Below are 24,719 nucleotides of genomic sequence, written 5' to 3'. Positions count from 1 at the left end.
TGCCCTCCCACGCACAATAAGACTCTCCACTAGTCTCCAAACCTTTAAACATTCTCTAAAAACTCACCTCTTCAGACAAGCCTATCAAATTCCAGACCCACCCACATAACCTTCAGTGCTTCCCTATCTAATTACATTCTCTCTGTACAGTACACATAACATAACATATCTTGTATTTCTTTACTCTCACACCCTCTTAACACTTGGACAACATTGCTGGGTGATCATATTATACAACCCATTAAGAACCTAGCAATCTGGTGGACCATTATGCAATAGGTAGCATCTAGAAATTAGAGGTGAAATTCACCCCAACTCCCGGCGCATATAAATAGAATAATTACTTAATTTAATCAAATAGACATCAGCTGCATATAATAGGGAATTAGCAAAATCCCCAAGAAACAACAAACAGAAAAAAGATAATTATTGCTCTTGATGTACTAAATGAATAAATTCGTGTTAATGTATATTGGTGTTTGCTTCCACTAAATATAATCACACATACACCTTGCTTCAAATAATATAGAATATTTTACTAAATTCAAATGCAATAAAATGACAACAATTAATCACAAATTTAAAATTCCATATGGACTCAAAGAATCAAATGGTATAATAACCAGCCACACTAATTGAAAAAGCTGAGGTTCTCTCGCACTGTTAGATAATGGCAACAATATGTCTCTGATAGTAACAAACAGACAAGTCCGATCTGTTTTAGTTAGCGGTTTACACTGCAACAATATTGCGGATTGCCTGTAATAGAACCGTATGTCTCTCCGATCCTCCTGCTACTGGCATCCCAGTGCAGAGGATAAAGCCTTGTTATAATTACCCGGACCAGCAGGTATATCCGATAGTAACGGCACAGGCACCCGGAGAGATATCCTCGTAGCGCTCAGCCAGTGTGAGAGGCTGGACGCCAAACGCCGGCACTAGTGTGGTGCAGATCTCTGTCCTGGTGGGCGGGGGGATAGCGCTCCAATAACCACTTGAGTTGCAGCCGCTGGCAGTAACTGCTACAGTGCTCGGATCCGTCAGTGTGTGAACACAAATGGGGAATGACGTCAACGCGAGCTTTTACGGGACAAAACGCGTTGACGTCATTCCCTATTTGGGTTCACAACCGTTCCAGTTGAAACTCCACCGCAGGAAACTTCTTGGACTCACACCAAGATACATATTTCTTCCAAATACGATGGTAATGTTTAGACGTAACTCCTTTCCTAGCCTGTATCAGGGTAGGAATAACCTTGTTCCGAATGCCCTTCTGAGCTAATATCTGGCGTTCAACCTCCATGCCGTCAAACATAGCCGCGGTAAGTCTTGATAAGCGAACGGCCCCTGCTGCAGCAGGTCCTCAGCTCTTCTAGCAGTAGATCCAGAAGATCTGCGTACCAAGTCCTCCTTGGCCAGTCCGGAGCAATGAGGATTGCCTGAACTCATGTTCTCCTTATGAGTTTTAGAACTCTTGGAATGAGTGGAAGTGCAGGAAACACGTACACCGACTGGAACACCCTCGGAGTCACTAGGACGTCCACCGCCATGGCTTGCGGGTCCTTCGACCTGGAACAATACCGCCGAAGCTTCTTGTTGAGATGAGAGGCCATCATGTCTATTTGAGGTACACCCCAAAGATCTGTTACCTCCGTGAACACCTCTGGATGGAGTCCCCACTCTCCTGGATGGAGATCGTGTCTGCTGAGGAAGTCCGCTTCCCAGTTGTCTACTCCCGGAATGAAGATTGCTGACATCGCCAACGCTTGTTTTTCTGCCCAGAGGATGACTGTTGTTCCCTCTGACATTGCAGCTCTGCTCTTCGTTCCGCCCTGTTGGTTTATGTAAGCCACTGTTGTTACATTGTCCGGCTGCACTTGAATGGCTCGATCTCGCAGAAGATGGGCCGCTTGGAGAAGACCGTTGTAGACGGCTCTTGGTTCCAGAATGTTTATTGGGAGGCTGGATTCCAGGCTTGACCACCTTCCTTGGAAGGATTCCCCGAGTGACTGTGCCCCAGAAGTTGAATGCACTGATGAACAGACACCCGGGCTGGCTTCAGGACATCCCGGACCATTGCTTGTATCACCAACGCTTTCTCCTCCGGGAAAAACCCCCTCTGGACTTCCGTGTCAAGGATCATTCCCAGAAAAGACAACCTCCTGGTCGGTTCCAAATGTGATTTTGAAAGGTTCAAGATCCAACCGTGTTCCCTAAGCAGACGAGTCATGAGAACAATGGACTGCAACGTTTCCCTGGATGATGCCTTTATCAGCAGATCGTCCAGATATGGGATTATGTTCACACCCTGTCTGCGGAGAAGAACCATCATCTCTGCCATTACCTTGGTGAACACCCTCGGTGCTGTGGAGAGACCGAATGGCAGTGCCTGAAATTGAAAGTGACTGTCCAACAGTGCAAATCTGAGATAAGCCTGGTGCGGCAGCCAAATCGGAAAGTGGAGGTATGCATCCTTGATATCCAGGGATACCAGAAACTCTCCCTCCTTCAGACCTGAAATCACTGCTCTGAGAGACTCCATTTTGAATTTGAACACCCTCAGGTAAGGGTTCAACGATTTCAAGTTTAAAATTGGTCTGACCGAACCATCCGGTTTCGGTACCACGAAAAGGTTTGTATAATAACCCTTGTTTTGCATATGAGGTGGAACTGGGACAATGACGTGACTTTTCCAATTTTAGGATGGCTTCCTGTAGGATAGCCCTGTCTGTCACCAAAGCTGGCAAGCCTGATTTGAAGAATCGGTGAGGCGGGAGTTCTTGAAACTCCAGTCTGTACCCCTGGGACACAATTAAACTGTACCCAGGGAAACAGGCCGGACGACACCCAGACGTGTCTGAAATGTCTGAGTCTCACACCCACCAGCCCGTCCTCCAGGCTTTGATGTCCACCGTCCTGCTGAGGATTTTGAGGAACCAGAAGCAGGTCTCTGGTCCTGGGAGCCTGCGGGTGCAGGCTTTTTGGATTTTGCCTGACCACCTTTAAAGAAAGTGGTAGGAGGTTTGGACTGTTTTGCCTTAGCGGTCCAAAAGGACTGCGGCACAGCTGAAGAAAATGGTTTCTTCGTAGAAGGTGTAGCAGAGGGACGGAAAGGTGACATACCCGCGGTTGCCGTGGAAATCCACGCATCCAACGCTTCCCCAAATAGAGCCTGACCTGGGCAGGGTAGGTTCTCCACACTTCTCCTGGATTTCGCATCTGCAGACCATTGGCGTAGCCAGAGTCCCCTGCGGGCTGAGACCGACATGGAAGATATCCGTGCAGTCAGCGTACCCAGGTCCTTCATGGATTCCACCATGAACCCCGCAGAATCCTGTATGTTTCGTAAAAATAATTCAATGTTACTTCTATCCATTGTATCCAAATCCTCTAGTAATGTGCCTGACCACTTTACAATGGCTTTAGAAATCCATGCACAGGCAATAGTGGGCCTTAACGCCACTCCTGAAGCAGTGTAAATGGATTTGAGCATAATCAACCGGTTCTTTTAACGCAGTAGATCCAGGGACAGGTAAAACCACTTTTTTAGACAGTCTGGAGACAGATGCGTCCACAATGGGTGGGATTTCCCATTTTTTCCTATCATCCTCAGGGAAGGGAAAAGCAACCAGAACCCTTTTTGGGATTTGGAACTTTTTCTCCGGGTTTTCCCAGGATTTTTCAAATATAGCGTTTGATTCTTTAGACGCAGGGAAGGTTAGCGAGGCTTTCTTATTGTCAGTGAAGTAAGCCTCCTCAACCTGCTCAGGTGTGGTGTCATTAATGTTTAACACGTCTCTAATGGCCTCAATCATGAGCTGCACCCCCTTAGCAAGGGATGCCTCCCCCCTCAGCAGCTCCCCATCACCGTCTGCAGTATCAGAATCGGTATCCGTGTCATCTTGCATAATTTGGGCAAGTGCACGTTTCTGTGGGAACATACTAGGGGATTTTGCAGGAATAGGGACAGAGCCTGACCAAACTGCCATAGACTTTTTCAACACCTGAGTTTCAGTCTCAGTATTAGCTACCCTAGTAGAGATCTGAGAGATCATTCCTTTGATAGAGGTTAACCACTCAGGTTCAACAATAGGGATCTGAGACAAAGCATTACAATCCTGTGTACATGAAATGGATCCCTCCTGAGAGGAAACATCTTCTGCAGCATATGACATAGAGTCTCTAGACATGGCTACGTGAGTTATTAAACACCCACCCACACACACACACACACACACACACACACACACACACACACAGAGGAATGTCAGACACAGTTTCCCCCCCAAGTATGACACAGAGAGACACAGAGATTGGAACCAACCCACACACAGCACTTTTTGAGGTAGAACTAATGAAACTACCAGTGCTGTCTGTGTACCTTAATAGACTACACAGACTTTACACAGCCCCCCCCCCCCCCCCCCCCCTCCTTCTACACCCCCTGGTACCGCACAGGATAGCTGGAGTTGCTTGGAGAGACAGTCTTCTGGCTCTGGAAGGGGGTGGCGGCATGCTGCGGGAGTGAGCGGTCGCCTGGAGTGGCCAACGATCAGCACCCTCAGGAGCTCAGTGTTCTGTCAGCGGAGATAGTGGCTCAGACCCCGCAGGGCGGACACTACTCCCCCCCTTAGTCCCACGGACTGACGGACTTCTGCTACACTGACCTATTGGTGAGAGACCCGGGTTTTATTTCTACCATATGGTTGGTGTTGTGAACATCTTGGCATTTAGTCCAGAGGTCCTTTCTGTTTAATTTTTTCTACGTTGTTTGTGAAATAAATGTGAGAGACTGTTTTTATTGAAACTTACTTTTGGGATAATAATTTATAACTATACCATTGAGGTGTTCCCAGCAAAAAGTGAAGACAAAGATACCTTGATATGAGTAGCATCATTCGGCTGATGTAAGCATACAAGTGAGCCTTCATTGTTCCATTTGTCTGTGGTATTGTACGATCCAGGATTGGTAAAAGATACCTTTATGAGTAGTTCATTTGTTTTGTTTCATGTAAACACACCTGTGAGTGTCATCAGCTTTGGAATCACGTTTGGGGTGACCCCATAAAAGTAGAAAAATCTCCACTGACCCCATATGTTTATAGGGACTGTCCCGGAACCACTATTTAAATCAACTATACAGAATTAACACATTCTTTTTTACTCTGAATTTTATTTCCAACATTTTCGGAGGGAAGTGTGTGTCACCATTAAGGAGCAGACCAGAAAAGATACCGCTACGTGTTTAAGAATTACCATTTTCAAGTAAGCCTACATGTGAGCATCTAGTTTACCTTTTCTTGGTGATGGAATAAGACAAAACCCTATCCACACAAACACACAGAAACCTTTAGAACAGGGCTGGCCAAACCAGTCCTCGAGATCTACCAACAGTTCCCATTTTCCAGACCACCTAGCTGGTACACAGGTGCAGTCGTTACTAATTAAGATGTGCTGCATTCATTTCTAACTGACAATACTACAGATCTCCAGGAGGCCTAGAAATACATGAACTGTTGGTAGATCTCGAGGACAGGTTTGGCCAGCCCTGCTTTAGAAGTTTTATATCCACAAATTCCATGTAAGAATATTGTGAGCACACTTACATCTTACACGGAGGTGAACCTATAGAAGTGTTCATGGAACAACCACCCCCCATATGGGAAAAGGAATAGAACTTGTGCAGAAATACTCCTATTGTTCGTTAATCAGAGCATAAGAGGAACTGAACTCCTTTTCTTTGTGGTTTCCTTTCTATATTCTCGTTGGAACGTATGGAGATTTAAAGAATATCACCAGGGGACAAAAAAGATCCATCTTACAGACTGAGTGAAGATCTAACATTGGGTATAATTTACCCTTCTTTACCATAAAAACATTACTTGTGGTTACATTTACTATCTGTACGACGGTTCCCGTCATTTTCAGCAGTGCGCAATTGAGGGAATACTCATTTTTGTTTGGTTATGTATCTTAGATAGGAGTGTAGAGTGACACCCAGAGTTAACCTCTATTGCTGCCGCAAAGGACGCAGCAGTTCTCTATTCTTTCTGTTCTGGTACTGTTTATCAGCAGATCGTCCAGGTATGGAATTATGTTCACTCGCTGTCTGCGGAGGAGAACCATCATCTCTGCCATCACCTTGGTGAACACCCTCGGTGCCGTGGAGAGACCGAATGGCAGTGCCTGAAACTGATAGTGACTGTCTAACAGTGCAAATCTGAGATAAGCCTGGTGTGGAGGCCAAATCGGAATGTGGAGATACGCATCCTTTATATATAGGGATACCAGAAACTCCCCCTCCTCCAGACCTGAGATCACCGCTCTCAGAGACTCCATTTTGAATTTGAACTCCCTTAGATAAGGGTTTAACGATTTCAAGTTCAAAATTGGTCTGACCGAACCATCCGGTTTCGGTACCACGAAAAGGTTTGAATAGTAACCCACGTTGTGCATATGAGGTGGAACTGGAACAATGACCTCCGACTTTTCCAATTTCCGGATAGCTTCCTGTAGGACAGTTCTGTCTGTCAGTAAAGCTGGCAAGCCTGATTTGAAGAATCAGTGAGGTGTTTTTTTTTGAAACTCCAGTCTGTACCCCTGGGACACAATATCCAGTACTCAGGGATCCAGGCCAGACGACACCCAGACGTGGCTGAAACGTGCGAGTCTCGCCCCCACCAGCCCGTCCTCCAGGCTGTGTGGTCCACCGTCATGCTGAGGATTTTGAGGTATCAGAAGCAGGTTTATGGTACTGCACAAAGATATTTAAAGGCAGGAACAAAAACTCCCTTTTCTACTTTAGTAGTAAGGGGACACAAACATTGTACAAAATGAGTATCTGAATATATCACTGAAAAGTAGATAGAAAAGGCAGCACCTTGAGAAAACACAAAGTCAGCACTATTTTCAGGCCACTCTGAGGGAAAGCATGCAAATGAGATTTCAGAAACTTCAGTCCCTCAAACCTAGTCATGTAGAATTTCCGAAGCAGTCCTCAGAACCCTCACTCAACATGGTGTTCATAAATGGGACAGCAAGGCAAAACCCTTTAAATAATGGAGTATGAATATGCTTACTTAATGGACAATCTGATGACGTAGTCAAATCCAAGGAAGATATAGAGTCCAAAGGATGATTCTCTTGTAGCTCCACAGTGTCAAGAACCCTTCAAATGAAAATAAAATAAGTAAATAACTAAAAGGAACAATGTAAAAAAACAAAACCACATGGTCAGTAATTTTTTTTACCACGCGGGTAAACAATGTGGATATGGCATGTGTACACATGTATAGCACTTGGTGGCACCTAGACTATGGTCATGGCATTGCCCAATTACAACAGATGTCTTAAAATGTCACGCACCAAGCTGTGACTAGCTGTATTTTTTATTTTGTTGGATTTAATAATATTGGATGATGATGATGTACCGGCACAGTGATTATAGTGATGGATACCCACAAGTCCTTGTTCAGCCTACTATCTTAAAATGGTTGCTTCCATAGTTGCTGGTCCATAGTAATCAAATTTAAAGACTAATTACTATTCATAAAATAGGATTATAATTACCTACTGGTAAATCCTTTTCTTGTAGTCCGTAGATGATACCGGGGTCCATTTAGTACCATGGGGTATAGACGGGTCCACTAGGAACCATGGGCACTTTAAGAATTTGAAAGTGTGGGCTGGCTCCTCCCTCTATGCCCCTCTTACCAGACTCAGTCTAGGAAACTGTGCCCGAGGAGACGGACATACTTTGAGAGAAGGATATATAAGGATAGTGGTGAGATTCCGAACAAGCACACACAACAAGAGGAAAGCCAAGCTAACCAAACTTAAAACAGGAATATCAACGGCTGAACCAACATTACTTTACCAAGTAACAGTGCAGGAAGAACAAAGCACTGGGCAGGCGCCCAGTATCCTCTACGGACTACGAGAAAAGGATTTACCGGTAGGTAATTAAAATCCTATTTTCTCTTACGTCCTAGAGGATACTGGGGTCCATTTAGTACCATGGGGATGTAGCAAAGCTCCCAAACCGGGTGGGAGAGTGCTGAGGTTCTGCAGAACTGACAGACCAAACTGAAGGTCCTCAGAGGCCAAAGTATCGAACTTGTAGAACTTAGCAAACGTGTTTGAACCTGACCAAGTAGCTGCTCAGCAGAGCTATAAAGCCGAGACACACCGGGAAGCCGCCCAGTAAGAACCCACCGACCTAGTAGAGTGGGCCTGTACAGATTTTGGACACGGTAAACTTGCCGTGGAATAAGCATGCTGGATAGCAAGTCTGATCCAGCGTGCAATTGTCTGCTGTGAAGCAGGACACCCAATCTTATTGGGATCATAAAGAACAAACAGAGAGTCCGCCTTTCTGTGACGAGCTGTTCTTTTCACATAAACCTTCAAAGCCCTCACAACATCCAAAGACTTTGAAGTAGCAGAGGTGTCGGTGACAACCGGAACCACAATGGGTTGGTTGAAATGCGGACACCACTTTAGGAAGAAATTGCTGACGAGTTCTGAGTTCAGCTCTGTCCTCATGGAAATAGGGACTTTTGTGAGACAAAGCCCCCAGCTCCGACAAACGTCTTGCTGAAGCCAAGTGTGACGGCCTTCCACGCAAAATAATTTTACGTCCACCTCCTGTAAAGGCTCAAACCAGTCCGATTGGAGGAACTGCAACAACACATTGAGATCCCAAGGTGCCGTAGGAGGTACAAAGGGAGGTTGGATGTGCAGAACACCTTTCAAGAACGTCTGGACCTCAGGGAGAGAAGCCAATTGTTTCTGAAAGAAAATGGACAAGGCCGAAATTTGGACCTTTATGGAGCCCAGACGCAGGCCCACATACACGCCTGCCTGCAGAAAAAGCAGGAAATATCGCAGATGAAATTCCACCGCAGAATAAATTCTGCTCTCACACCAAGAGACATATATCTTTCAAATACGATGGTAATGCTTAGACGTTACCCCCTCCCTGGCTTGGATCATAAACGGGATAACCTTGTTAGGGATCCCTCTCCTGGCGAGAATCAGCCGTTAAACTTCCATGCTGTCAAACATAGCCGCAGTAAGTCCTGATAGACAAATGGGCCCTGTTGCAGAAGATCCTCACGAAGAGGTAGAAGCCACGGATCTTCGAGGAGCATCTCCAGAAGGTCCCCGTACCAGGCCCTTCTTGGTCAGACCGGAGCAATGAGTATTGCTTGAACCTTTTCACTTTTTATTCGTTTTAGAATTCTTGGGATCAGAGGAAGTGGAGGAAACACATACACCATCTGATAGACCCACTGAGTTGTCAGGGCGTCTATCGCCACCGCCTGTGGGTCTCTCGACCTGGAACAATACCGCCTGAGCTTCTTGTTGAGACGAGAGGCCATCATGTCGATCTGTGGGTATCCCCATCGACTTGTCAAGCACCTGAATACCTCCGGGTGAAGGCCCCACTCCCCCGGGTGCAGGTCGTGTCTGCTGAGGAAGTCTGCTTCCCAGTTGTCTACTCCCGGAATGAAGACCGCTGACAATGCCACAGCGTTTCTTTCTGCCCAGACATTGCTGCTCTGCTTTTCGTTCCGCCCTGTCAGTTTATGTACGTTACTGCCGTCACATTGTCCGACTGGATTGCCTGATCTTGAAGAAGATGCGAGGCCTGCAGAAGGGTGTTGTATATGGCCCTGAGTTCCAGAATGTTGATTGGAAGGATGACTTCCTGACTTGACCATCTTCTTTGAAACTGCACCATCCTGGGTGACGGCTCCCCAACCTCTGAGCCTTGCGTCCGTGGTTAACAGGATCCAGTCCTGAATTCCGAACCTCCATCCTGCGACGAGGTGAGAAGACTGTAGCCACCACAGAAGGGAGATCCTGGCCTTTGGCGACAGACAGATCCTCTGGTGCATGCTAAGATGCGATCTGGACGATTTGTCCAACAGATCGACCTGGAATGGTCTTGCGTGAAACCTTCCATATTGAAGTACCTCATAAGAGGCCACCATTTTCCCCAGAAGGCAAATGCACAGATGAACCGACACATGGGTTGGCTTCAGGACATCCCGAACCATTGACTGGATTACCAATGCCTTTTCCAATGGAAGGAACACTTTTTGTGACTCCGTGTCCAGTATCATTCCCAGGAATGTGAGCCTCCGTGTTGGCTCTAGGTGAGATTTCGGAAGGTTCAGAATCCACCCGTGATCCTGGAGGAGTTTGGTTGAGAGAGCAATGCTGTCCAGCAACCTTTCCCTGGACGACACCTTTATCAGCAGATCTTCCAGGTATGGAATTACGTTCACTCCCTGTCTGCGGAGGAGAACCATCATCTCTGCCTTCACCTTGGTGAACACCATCGGTGCCGTGGAGAGACCAAATGGCAGGGCCTGGAACTGGTAGTGACAGTCCTACAATGCAAACGGTAGATAATCCTGATGAGGCAGCCCGATTGGAATGTGAAGGTATCCTTGATATCCAGAGATACTAGGAATTCCCCCTCCTTCAGACCTGAGATCACCGCTCTGAGACTCCATCTTGAATTTGAACAATCGTAAGTACGGGTTCAAAGACTTGAGGTTCAGAATTGGTCTTACCGAACAGTCCGGCTTCGGTACTACGAACAACTTGGAATAGTACCCCTTGTTTAGTAGATGAGGTGGAACTGGAACAGTGACCTAAGTCTGTACCAGTTTTTGGATGGCATGCTGCAAAGTTATACTTGCCTCTTGTGAAACTGGCAAGCCTGATTTGAAGAATCTGTGAGGTGGGAGCTTTTGGAATTCCAGTCTGTAGCCCTGGGAAATAAGATCTATGGGATCCTGGCACGAATTTGACCAGATCTGACTGAAGAATTGTAGTCGGGCTCCCACCCGACAGCCTTCCAGGCATTATGGTCCACTGTCACGCTGAAGTCTTTGAGGAAGCCAAGCCATAGCTCTGTTCCTGAGCACCTGCTGTTGCTGGTTTGAATGGTTTACCTCTTGTGCCACAGGAGGACGTAGAAACACCTCTGGATTTGCCCTTGAACTTGGCCGTCCGAAAGGACTGTAACTTAGATGCTGAATAAGTCTTCTTGGTAGGGGGAACTGCGGAAGGAAGATATGTAGACTTATCCGCAGTAGCTGTGGAGATCCATTTGTCTAATTCATCTCCAAACAAGGCCTATTCTGTGAATGGTAGGCCTTCCACGCGTCAGCAGTCCACTGGCGTAGTCACAAACCCATGCGTGCCAACACTGCCATAGCGGTGTTGCGTGCGTTAAGCACGCCTATTTCCTTTATGGCTTTCACCATAAAGTTTGCAGAGTCCTGTAAATGATGCAGGAGTAAGACAACATCCCCCCTAGATAAGAAATCTAACCACTCAATTAAGTTACCTGACCATTTAGCAATGGCTTTAGTGATCCATGAACATGCAATAGTGGGTCTGTGTACAATGATTTGAGCATAGTCTCAATTTTACGATCAGCTGTGTCTTTCAGGGAGGCTGCACCAGGAACAGGCAATACAATTTTATGTGACAACCTAGAGACTGATGCGTCCACTATCGGTGGATTTTCCCATTTTTTCCTATCCTCCAGAGGAAAAGGAAAAGAGGAGAGTAACCTTTTAGGGATCTGAAACTTCTTATCAGGATTAACCCATGGTTCTTCAAACAGGGTATTCAATTCCTTTGACACAGGAAAAGTAACTGAGGACTTCATTTTTACATTAAAATAAGATTCCTCACACTCCTCTGACACCTTATAAGGAATATGCATAACATCTCTGATAGCCTCTATAAGAGATTCTATTCCCTGTGACAGAGCTGTATCCCTCCCCTCTGAGTCCACATCCCCCTCCTCCCGTCAGCATCAGACTCCAGGATACGGGCCAGAGATCGCTCTTGCAGACAAATGGGAGGGAAATGAGATGCTGTTTTGGGGATTGAGTCTCTGTTCATAAACTCATCCACAGTCAAGTATTGCGTCTCTTTCTCATTGCGGGACAATTTTGTACAAAGTGTTGAGATCACTCCCTTAAGAGAATTAACCCATTCCGGTTCAGCCCCGCTAGTCTGTGAACCCTGAGTACCCAGTAGTGAGCCGCCAGGTAAAGAGGAACACTCTGTGGTACAAGAGACACACTCTTTGCCTGACATAATGTAAATGTGAAGACACACACACACACACACACACACACACAGAGGAATGGTTAAGCACAAAGAACCCTTCAGGGAGACACAGAGTTGTTTGGAGCCAGCCCACACCGCGCCCTCATTGTTAATGCCAAGCTTAGCCGGGTCACAGACTAAGTACCCTGATAGGGGACTTAGTACACTAATAGTCGCTCCCATCCTACTATGACCCTCTGGTACCGCTGAGGCAATCTGGAGTCACACTGGAGGAGCTGAAAGTCCCTGTCCTGTCAGCATCTGTGTCCACTGCAGAAGGAAATTGGTGCTGGTGAGCTGCTGGATCCTTTCATAGTGAAGCCCCGCCCCTTCAATGGCGCGCGGTCTTCCCGCTTTTTTTATACTGGCTGAGGAATCTGGTGCTTAAGATGGAGAAAACCGTCTTAAGGCTGTTGTGCCAGTATGGGTACTGTGTACAGTGTACGGGGACGCAGTTGTGTACTGTGTCCGGAGATGCATTCCGCCCCGTGTAGAAACCATGCGTCTCCGTACCCTCATCACGCCATAATGACCGTCGCCCCACTAGCCGGGACGCCGGCTCAGTACTCACCACTCTTCATCCTTCTGGCCGTGGTGGTGTTTGCGAATAGTTCCCTCAGGAACTCAGTGTCCTGTCAGCAGGGAACGGGACCATTAACCCTTCAAGAGGTTGGCCTGTTCCCCCTAAGTCCCATGAAGAAGGCAGGATGGTACCAACCAGCCCTGCCTGAAAATAACAAACAGAGAAAATAAATACAGAAAAAACTCTTCAGGAGCTTCCTTCAGGGTGACCGGCTACTCCGGGCACATTTTCTAAACTGAGTCTTGTAGGAGGGGCATAGAGGGAGTAGCCAGCCCACACTATCAAATTCTTAAAGTGTCATGGCTCCTAGTTGACCCATCTATACCCCATGGTACTAAATTACTAAATGGACCCCAGTATCCTCTAGGACGTAGGAGAAATGATATCTCTAAAACAGAAAACATTTAATATGTAGAAAAATTATTTTTGGGAGAACTACCACTTTAAGAAAACACATGGTACCATTTTTTGACTGGTATGGTAACAATTCTGTATGGTGTATTTTAAAGTGGATTGAAAATAGGATTTTAATTACCTACCGGTAAATACTTTTCTCGTAGTCCGTAGAGGATGCTGGGGTCCACATTAGTAACATGGGGTATAGACGGGTAAACAAGGAGCCACTGGCACTTTAAGAGTCTGAGAGTGTGGGCTGGCTCCTCCCTCTATGCCCCTCCTACCAGACTCAGTCTAGAAACTGTGCCCGAGGAGACTGACATCTTCGAGAGAAGGATTTTACACAGATAGTAGCGAGATTCACACCAGCTCACACACAAGGCAAACCAAGCTAACTAGCTTGAAACATCAGCAACGGCTGAACAACATTACTTACCAAGTAATAAAACAGTACTTAACCAAGAACTAAGCTTTACTGAACCAAGTAACCACTGCAGGATCACGAAGCGCTGGGCAGGCGCCCAGCATCCTCTATGGACTACGAGAAAAGGATTTACCGGTAGGTAATTAAAATCCTATTTTCTCTTACGTCCTAGAGGATGCTGGGGTCCACATTAGTACCATGGGGATGTACCAAAGCTCCCAGAACGGAATGGGGAATGCGAAGGCTCCTGCAGAACTGATTGACCAAACTTCAGGTCCTCAGAGGCCAAAGTATCGAACTTGTAGAACTTTGCAAACGTGTTCGACCCAGACTAAGTAGCCACTCGGCAAAGCTGTAAAGCCGAGACACCCCGGGCAGACTCCCAGGAAGAACCCGCCTTACGAGTAGAGTGGGCCTTAACAGACGTAGGACACGGCAATCCTGCCATAGAATACGCATGCTGGAAAGTGAACCTGATCCAGCGAGAGATTGTCTGCTTAGAAGCAGGACACCCAAGTTTCTTGGGATCATACAGGACAAACAGAGAGTCCGATTTTCTGTGACGAGAAGTCCTCTTCACATATATTTTCAGAGCCCTTACAACATCCAAGGACTTTGATGAAATTGAGGAGTCCGTAGCGACTGGCACCACAATAGGTTGGTTGATATGAAATGCCGACACAACCTTCGGAAGAAACTGCGGATGTGTCCGGAGCTCAGCTCTATCTTCATGGAAGATCAAGAAGGGGCTCTTACAAGGGGTGTAGTATGGTTTGCCGGCGACCGGGCTCCCGGCGACCAGCATACCGACACCGGGAGCCAGACCGCCGGCATACCGACAGCGTGGCGGGCGCAAAGGCGCCCCTTGCGGGCATGGTGGCGCGCTACACGCGCCACGCTATTTATTCTCCCTCCAGGGGGGTCGTGGACCCCCACGAGGGAGAATATCTGTCGGTCGACACACGCCTAGCAGAAGCTAAGGCCAACAAAGTGACAGCCTTCCACGTGAGAAACTTGACCTCAACCTCCAGTAGAGGCTCAAACCAATCCAATTGGAGGAACTATAACACCACGTTAAGATCCCAGGGCGCCGTAGGCAGCACAAAGGGAGGCTGGATGTGCAGAACCCCTTTCAGAAAAGTCTGAACCTCAGGGAGGGAAGCCAATTGTTTCTGGAAGAAAATGGATAGGGCCAAAATCTGGACCTTTATGGATCCCAACCTCAGGCCCATATCCACACCTGCTTGTAGGAAGAGGTGAAACCGTCCCAGTTGAAACTCCACCATAGGAAACTTCTTGGACTCAAACCAAGATATATATTTCTTCCAAATACGATGGTAATGTTTAGACGTAACTCCTTTCCTAGCCTGTATCAGGGTAGGAATAACCTTGTTCCGAATGCCCTTCTGAGCTAATATCTGGCGTTCAACCTCCATGCCGTCAAACGTAGCCGTGGTAAGTCTTGATAAGCGAACGGCCCCAGCTGCAGCAGGTCCTCCCGAAGATGAAGAGGCCTTGGCTCTTCGAGCAGTAGATCCAGAAGATCCGCGTACCAAGCCCTCCTTGGCCAGTCCGAAGCAATGAGGATTGCCTGAACGCTTGTTCTCCTTATGAGTTTTAGAACTCTTGGAATGAGTGGAAGTGGAGAAAACACGTACACCGACTGGAACACCCACGGAGTCACTAGGGCGTCCACCGCCATGGCTTGCGGGTCCCTCGACCTGGAACAATACTGCCAAAGCTTCTTGTTGAGACGAGAGGCCATCATGTCTATTTGAGGTACACCCCAATGATCTGTCACCTCCGTGAACACCTCCGGATGGAGTCCCTATTCTCCTGGATGGAGATAGTGTCTGCTTAGGAAGTCCGCTTCCCAGTTGTCTACTCCCGGAATGAAGATTGCGGAAAGCGCCAACGCGTGTTTTTCTGCCCAGAGGGTGATTCTTGTTACCTCTGACATTGCAGCTCTGCTCTTCGCTCCGCCCTGTCGGTTTATGTAGGCCACTGTCGTTACATTGTCCGACTGTACTTGAATGGCTCGATCTCGCAGAAGATGAGCCGCTTGGAGAAGACTGTTGTAGACGGCTCTTAGTTCCAGAATGTTTATTGGTAATCCGGCTTCCAGACTTGACCACCTTCCATTGAAGGTCTCCCCTTGAGTGACTGCGCCCCAGCCCCAGAGACTTGCATCCGTGGTTAGAAGGATCCAGTCCTGAATCCCGAACCTGCGGCCCTCCAGAAGGTGAGGCAATTGTAGCCACCAGAGGAGTGAAATCCTGGCCTTTGGCGACAGACGTATTCTCTGGTGCATGTGCAGATGAGATCCCGACCACTTGTCCAGGAGATCCAGTTGGAAGGTTCGAGCATGAAACCTCCCGTACTGCAGAGCCTCGTAAGAGGCTACCATCTTCCCCAGAAGTCGAATGCACTGATGAACCGACACCCGGGCTGGCTTCAGGACATCCCGGTCCATTGCTGGTATCACCAACGCTTTTTCCTCCAGGAGAAACACCCTCTGCACTTCCGTGTCGAGGATCATTCCCAGAAAAGACAACCTCCTGGTCGGTTCCAAATGTGATTTTGGAAGGTTCAAGATCCAACCGTATTCCCTAAGCAGACGAGTCATGAGAACAATGGACTGTAACAGCTTTTCCTTGAATGATGCCTTTATCTGCAGATCATCCAGATACGGAATTATGCTCACCCCCTGTTTGCGGAGGAGAACCATCATCTCTGCCATCACCTTGGTGAATACCCTCGGTGCCGTGGACATGCTGAAAGGTAGGGCCTGGAACTGATAGTGACAGTCCAACAGTGCGAATCGGAAAAAAGCTTGATGCGGTGGCCAAATCGGAGATACGCATGCTTGATATCCAGGGATACCAGGAATTCCCCCTTCTCCAGACCTGATATCACCGCCCTTAGAGACTCCATTTTGAATTTGAATTCCCTCAGAAAGGGGTTTAGCGATTTTAAGTTCAAAATGGGCCTGACCGAACCATCCAGTTTCGGTACCACAAAAAGGTTCGAATAGTAACCTTTGTTTTGTAAATGGGGTGGAACTGGTACAATGACCTGTGATTCCATCAACTTGTGGATGGCTTCCTGCAGGCAAGCCTGATTTGAAGAATCGGTGAGGAGGGAGATCTTGAAACTCCAGCCTGTATCTCTGGGATACAGTATTTTGCACCCAGGGATCCAGGCCGGACGACACCCAGACGTGGCTGAAATGTCCAAGTCTCGCCCCCACCGGCCCCACCTCCAGGCCGCGCTGTCCACCATCATGCGGAGGACTTTGGCGTACCTGAAGCCGGCTTCTGTTCCTGGGAACCCGCTGCAGCAGATTTCTTGGAGTTTGGCCGACCTCTTCTAAAGAAGGTGTTGGACGGCTTGGCCTTTCTTGTTTTAGCAGCCCGAAAGGACTGTGAGGCAGCTGAAGAAAAAGGTTTCTTCGTAGCAGGTGCAGCTGAGGGAAGAAAAGGTGACTTACCCGATGTAGCCGTGGAAATCCACGCATCCAACGCTTTCCCAAAGAGAGCCTGACCTGTGTAGGGTAGGGTCTCCACACCTCTCCTGAATTCCGCGTCGGCAGACCACTGGCGCAGCCACAGTCCTCGACGAGCTGAGACAGACATGGAAGATATCCCTGCAGCCATGGAACCCAGGTCTTTCACGGATTCCACCATAAATCCTGCAGATCCTGAATGTTACGTAAAAACAATTCAACGTCACTTTTATCCATTGTATCCAAATCCTCAAGTAATGTGGCCGACCACTTTACTATAGCTTTGGAAATCCATGCACAGGCAATAGTAAAACGTAGTATCGCCCCTGAAGCCGTGTACATGGATTTGAGCGTAGTGTCAATTTTGCGATCAGCCGGTTCTTTTAACGCGGTAGATCCAGTGACAGGTAAAACCACCTTTTTTGAGAGTCTTGATACAGACGCGTTAACTATGGGTGGGTTTTCCCATTTTTTCCTATCCTCCTCAGGGAAAGGGAAAGCAACCAGAACCTTTCTAGGGATCTGAATTTTTTCTCTGGGTTTTCCCAGGCTCTCTCAAATATACCATTTAATTCCTCAGACGCAGGGAAGGTTAGCGAGGCTTTATTATTGTCAGTGAAGTAAGCCTCCTCAACCTGGTCAGGTGTTGTATCAGCAATATTCAACACATCTCTAATGGCCTCTATCATCAACTGCACCCCTTTTGCAAAAGATGCCGACCCCCGCAGCACATCCCCATCACCGTCTGCCGCATCAGAATCTGTATCCGTGTCATCTTGCATAATCTGGGCAAGAGCACGTTTTTGGGGGCCTACAGTAGGGGACCCTGAGGTAACAGAACCGGACCAAACTGCCATAGAGTTCTGTAAAACCTGAGTTGCAGATTCATTTTGTGCAACTCTAGTAGAAATCATACTTTTAATAGAGGCTAACCACTCAGGGTCCCTTGCTGGGACCTGTGCTAACAAAGTGCAATCCTGATTACATGGAATGGGATCATCCTGAGAGGACATATCCTCTGAGGCATATGACACAGGGTCCCTGGACATAGCTTAATGGAGACCACAAACACAGGGAAGGGGCAGACAGAGTTTCCCCCTAAGAATGGCAAGAGAGACAGAGAGACTGGAGCCAACCCACACACAGCACTTCAGGATATAGGGAAACCCTTATCCAGCGCTTACTGTGCACCTTAATAGGTTGCACAGCACAGATGTACACAGCCTCCCCCACCCCCCACCCCCCTTTCTACAAACCCCTGGCACTGTATAAGATAGCTGGAGTTGATTTGGAGGGACAGCTCTCCCTGTCAGCGCTTCTGCAGGCAGGGAAAATGGTGCTGAACACTGCTGGGTCTGAGAAGCTCCGCCCCCTTCAATGGCGCTGTCTTCCCGCTCTTCTGAAGATTATACTGGCCTGAGGAATTGCGCTGGCAGCGATCCTGGGACCCTGACAGGCTTGGAGGTCAGTGTAGGGTGTACGTGCTGGCTCAGGGCGCCCCTCACAGCGCCGCACCATGTACCGCTGAGCCCCGGAGCGCAGTCAGTACCCTGTTGCCGCCATATTCACACCGTCTCCCCGCTTGCCAGGGGGGCCGGTGACTAACTCGCCACAAATCTTCTGGATCTGTAAGGGGGTGGCGGTATGCTGCTGGGATGAGCGAACCCCTCTGGCGGGGAATGTTTGATCCCCTCAGGAGCTCAATGTCCTGTTAGCGGAGATAGTGGCTCAGACCCCGCAGGGCGGACACTACCCCCCCCGTCCCCTTAGTCCCTCAAAGCAGGGAGGCTGTTGCCAGCAGCCTCCCTGTGCCTAAACTCTATTAAAAATAATAAAAATAAAAGAATGACTATGGAGCTCCCCTAGCTGTGACCAGCTCCTCCGGGCACATTTTCTAAACTGAGTCTGTTAGGAGGGCATAGAGGGAGGAGCCAGCCCACACTCTCAAACTCTTAAAGTGCCAGTGGCTCCTAGTGGACCAGTCTATACCCCATGGTACTAATCTGAACCCCAGCATCCTCTACGACGTAAGATAAATTAAATGTATACAGTGAGTGGTAGAGAACAGAGATAAACAAGGCACTTCTTTACTTTCCACAACTGTAACGAGAAAAGAATAAAAAAAGTGAGTGAAGGACGCCACAATGAGGCCATCCTTCAATCCTTCATGTAGGAATACCAGTATATGAAGAAGGGCCACCAAATTTTCTAGCAAACTATAAAAAAACAAAAACAAAACCTGGGATACTCACCAATCTTGCTACATAGTGGCAGCCATCCTTCCTATACAGTAGATAGGAGTAATGGAACTGATCATATGCATGTACAGTACTAAGGGGTATATTTACTGTACTAATGTGCAGGTTAATAGAAGTGGGAGTGTTGCCATTAGCAACCAATCAGAGTCTACTTAATCATCTAGCACATTCTAGAAGATATCTAGAATATGATTGGTTGCTAGGTGGTGAATATATATACCCCTAGGTGTTGCATTGTGACTGGATGCCCTTTCCCGAGGATTAATCTCCAGTAAATTTTAACATCTTAATTCCATGAAAGTGTAAAATTAGTGAATATGAAACAAAAGTTTGATTATAGTTCCTTTTTTGTAATTCGTGCAGCACCAGAAAGTTGCCTCCTTTTACTAAGATCATTTCCCTCATTATGGGGTATATTTACTAAAACTCGATTTTTGAACGATTTTGTGTTTCAGAGTCTAAATCACACATTTACCAACAATTGATTTTTTATGTTGTTTACAAAAAAAAGTCAAAAATCATCTGTAAATGTGGACTTTAGACCATGAAAACAAAAACGACCCAGATCAAGTTTAAGTAAATATACCCGTATAAGTAACCCAATTTTGTATGTGCATATTCACACATTATAGTGCTTATTTTTTGTTTCTTAAGGACACCCAGCTGTGTGCTGAAGAAATTACTGTACAGTAGGTCTGCCCATTTGCCAACACTAATAAACTCAAGTGTAATCTGGATCTAATAGTATTAATATGCCAGCTAGCATTCTATAATTGTCTCGGGGAGACATTATTTGGCCTATTAAACTTAGTGCTTTCAAATTTTGGATATAGCCTTTAGTTTCCATGGAGTATTTCAATTCCTTGCGATGTGTTGCAGCTGCGTAAATATCAATCATTGATCATGTACCTGGGAGACTCCGGGGAGGTGATAGGTCTGCCCGTTTATCGAGGAAAGAATCTCGCTGGATTTTTGAACTCCAAACTTTGGCCCCAAAGGGCCTTAATGAGACGCTAGGACGTCATTGTTTTTTATGAGTAATAGGTCAGTAAGTAGTGTCTTGCATTTCAATATGAGTTGGTATACCTTTATTCAGGTTTTCCAGGACAATATGTCGATTATGTTCCATGTATATTTATATTGAGATAGAGGACTGATTCATTGTGCCATTTTTGTATCGATTATTTGTATATGTTTTTTATGTTGCATATGTCACTTTTGTCATTTGTCTTTTATTATATACTGATGTTATTTATCTGTGTATATTTTAATTCATGGCCACTCCTCCATTGGGCTCATTGTGGGTGTGTTTGTATACAGTGCCCTGTTGATGCGGCTCGGCTTGGTGACATCATCAGTAGGCGTTTCCGGCCGGACCTGTGACCGAGCGCAGTGCACGTTGTGGGGAGATGCTATAAAGGTATGTTTTTTGTGCTTCATGTTTGTAATCTGATGAAGAGGTGAATAAACTTCGAAACATTATTACTTACCTGCTTGTGCTGTTCAGTAAAATTCCGAGTGCCGCCTGCATCGTTCATCTGTATTGGACCCGTGGCTAAGTGTGGAGTCAAGGAGGGCACCGGAGCAGTAACGTACTGTGTGTGAGTGCTGCCACTAAGAACTATATATATATATATGTGTATATATATATATATATACACATATACGTATGTATGTATGTATGTATGTATGTATGTATGTATGTATATATATATATATATATATATATATATATATATATATATATAGTACTTGACAACAAACAGAAAGCTAGACTTGTGGCCTACCATTAACAGTCCCAGCATAGATATTTTTAAAATATTAAAATAAAATCTTCATATTAATAAGTTCACTGGCTTCTGAGCACTACCGTGACACATCTACCTATTCTGCAGGGAGACTAATATGGATTAAACAGTTCTTTCAGACTTACTTTTTCAGTTCTTGGACATCATAATTATCATCCGGAAGTACAGTGATGCCTCGTCCATAACACGTTCCTCCATGAAGATGAAATTCCAGATATGAAGCAGGTGCTTCATTGTCATTAGCACTGTTGTGTAGCTTTGCATGTACATTCTGAATTGCAATGCAGCTTCCTACCTAAATATAAATAAAAGACTTGAATGTTTTGAATAACACAAGGCATAAAAAGGTATTAATTCAAATAACATCCTAATGACACATTGTTCCGACAAAATGTTAAGAGCTCATAACTCACATTCAATTTCAATCATTACATTTTGGAGTGCTCACTGCTACCACATGCTGACAAAAACCTTGGCTAGGCATGAATTGCGTTCACAATATAACCAAATTATTCATTCTCTAAAAAAAAATACAGAACCATGAATTATTAGTTACAGTATTAAAAGAAAAAAGTTATACAGTACTGCAGTGAATACAGAACCAAAAAGGACAAAATTTTATTTAGAACATTTAACTTTTACAGCAATATGCAATGTGATATTTGATTGCAGTGCATAAACATATAATATTCCACATTGTGTCCTATTAATTCAAGCCCTTCAAAACAGGATGACTACTCATTAAAACGATCAATATAGTAGCTACCTGACCTTGCACTAATTGTGGGATTAAAGCAAAAAGAGCACTAACACTAGAAATGGTTGGTGTTTTCATTGGTGATAGGGCTCGTTTCTGCTTGTGCACTAAAGTCTGCCACAACTTAGACCTTGTCTCTAGTAAACAGAGCCTTTTACAAGTGCCCCAAGGTGGCAGACACATTTATGTAGATGGGAAAGAGTATTACGTGAATTAGTGTACAATTAGACATTCCACTGTCCAATGACACAATGTAAAATGGATCTCGACATCCATGTAACTTTGTGACTTCTTTAAGAATTACATGAAGCTCAAATCAGCAGTAATTTAGGACAAAAACATGGAAAAATTACAACTAACTTAATGTGTGGTTAAACTATGATAATGAAGATTTATCCTCATACACTATTGTTGCAGTCGCACCAACCAGCCCTTCTCAGTACCCCAGGTCCAGTGCAACTCTTTTTGCTCCAAGCATCTCTTTGATCTATAGTATAGTGTCTTCGTTGCAATGCAATAAAAACCCCTCACGAGACTGCCCTTATTATTTAATAGGAAACACTTGCGTATCTCTGTGCAAATGTGTGTGAATCAGTATACGAAGCGCTAGTGTGCAGCTGCTGCGGCTTTTTCTCACATAAAGTTCCGTTGGGCTTCACATGCGACTTTGCACATATTTAAAACAAAGGGGGTCTATTTACTAAGCCTTGGACAAGGGATATCCAATTCCTGTGTTGTTCAAGTCACAACCCCGTCTCTGGTAGTAATTGTGTGGTGTTCCACTGCGCCTGTGGGGCGAATAAGACTAAATTTAAAGAAAAGGTCAATAATGCTACATGGCTAGGTTCGGCTCCCTCGCACCAGGCAGCTCGCGCCGCATGGCATATTGAGGCTAGGTTTATGAGGTCACATCTTTAGGTATGAAATGAAAGTGATGTTAACAGTTTCCACAGTTGTTTAATATTTCAGGTCATAAAAATAAATGCTTTCTGCATCCTTAATAAGGTAATCTTCATAATCTGAAGTTAAGCATAAAACTGCTGTAATTATATTCAAATATTATCTTTTTAACTATGATTGAGTTAAAACAATGCAGAGCGTTCATTTTACATGGTAATATAACACAGTAAGCCACAAAGAGGCAGCATTACCTCACTTGTCTAAAGAATGGAGGCAAAAAATAATAATTCAGGAATAAAAGCACCAAATAAGCTTAAAAATGTCTTTCAATGGCAGTCAGGATGCAATGGTTCTTTAAAAAAAAAAAACAACAACACATGGACAATCCCTTGCATGGCGAGTACAGATATGAGCACGTGTATTAAATAGGCAGTGTGGCTAGGCACATGCCAGGGTAAGCAGTAGGTGTAGGACTGACCTGCTCACCTGGGAGACATAAGTGCAAGAAACATATAATAGTTCATAGAAAAGAACATTGAGTAGGTACTGTATATGGCATTACTACGCTGCCTTTGAATAATTTAACTTTTCAGAAAAATAAAGTACATATTTTCTGCTAGTTAATGCAGGAATTTAACATTTATTAAATTAGCTTCTTTACATATACAGTATGGCAATTATCTTTACAATGAAAAATAATGTAAAAATTTTCAAAAACTAAATACAAAACAAGTATATTGTTGCGCAAATCAATCAGTGTATCTAAATTTAGGATGTAGGTAACAGTAATTGGGAAGTGGAATGCAATTTTTACACAATGGGAAAATAAAGAAATAAAATTATATATACTGTAGATATTCCTGCACTGTCTACTCAGTACACATTCAGTGTGTTAGGTACTTAGGACTATTTACACTGCTCAAAAAAATAAAGGGAACACTAAAATAACACATCCTAGATCTGAATGAATGAAATAATAAGATTTTACTCACCGGTAAATCTATTTCTCGTAGTCCGTAGTGGATGCTGGGGACTCCGTAAGGACCATGGGAAATAGACGGGCTCCGCAGGAGACTGGGCACTCTAAGAAAGATTTAGTACTACTGGTGTGCACTGGCTCCTCCCTCTATGCCCCTCCTCCAGACCTCAGTTAAGGAAACTGTGCCCGGAAGAGCTGACATTAAAAGGAAAGGATTTTGGAATCCAGGGTAAGACTCATACTAGCCACACCAATCACACCGTATAACTTGTGATAACATACCCAGTCAACAGTATGAACAACAACAGAGCATCAGACAAACCTGATGCAACCATAACATAACCCTTATTTAAGCAATAACTATATACAAGTATTGCAGAAGAAGTCCGCACTTGGGACGGGCGCCAAGCATCCACTACGGACTACGAGAAATAGATTTACCGGTGAGTAAAATCTTATTTTCTCTAACATCCTAGTGGATGCTGGGGACTCCGTAAGGACCATGGGGATTATACCAAAGCTCCCAAACGGGCGGGAGAGTGCGGATGACTCTGCAGCACCGAATGAGCAAACACAAGGTCCTCCTCAGCCAGGGTATCAAACTTGTAGAACTTTGCAAAAGTGTTTGAACCCGACCAAGTAGCTGCTCGGCAAAGCTGTAATGCCGAGACCCCTCGGGCAGCCGCCCAAGAAGAGCCTACCTTCCTTGTGGAATGGGCTTTTACTGATTTTGGAGGCGGCAAGCCAGCCGCAGAATGAGCCTGCTGAATCGTGTTACAGATCCAGCGAGCAATAGTTTGCTTTGAAGCAGGAGCACCCAGCTTGTTGGATGCATACAGGATAAACAGCGAGTCAGGTTTCCTGACTCCAGCCGTTCTGGCTACATAAATCTTCAAAGCCCTGACTACATCTAGTAACTTGGAATCCTCCAAGTCACGAGTAGCCGCAGGCACCACAATAGGTTG

General features: G+C 45.6%; 1 protein-coding gene across 2 annotated transcripts in view; it reads right to left on the bottom strand.

Moving 5' to 3' along the window:
* POT1 (protection of telomeres 1) overlaps positions 1 to 24,719 on the bottom strand; it is a 318,561-nt gene that overhangs the window by 138,325 nt on the left and 155,517 nt on the right. For both annotated transcript variants that reach the window (XM_063927165.1, XM_063927166.1), the window contains exons 6-7: positions 21,244 to 21,413; positions 7,080 to 7,168 (exon numbers count right to left, since the gene is read on the bottom strand). In XM_063927165.1, coding sequence (XP_063783235.1) covers positions 7,080 to 7,168; positions 21,244 to 21,413 — 259 coding nt within the window. The remainder of the gene's footprint in view (positions 1 to 7,079; positions 7,169 to 21,243; positions 21,414 to 24,719) is intronic.

This window comes from Pseudophryne corroboree, chromosome 6, assembly GCF_028390025.1.
Source record: "Pseudophryne corroboree isolate aPseCor3 chromosome 6, aPseCor3.hap2, whole genome shotgun sequence".
NCBI classification, from domain to species: domain Eukaryota; kingdom Metazoa; phylum Chordata; class Amphibia; order Anura; family Myobatrachidae; genus Pseudophryne; species Pseudophryne corroboree.
This window is presented reverse-complemented; position numbering and strand designations above follow the sequence as displayed.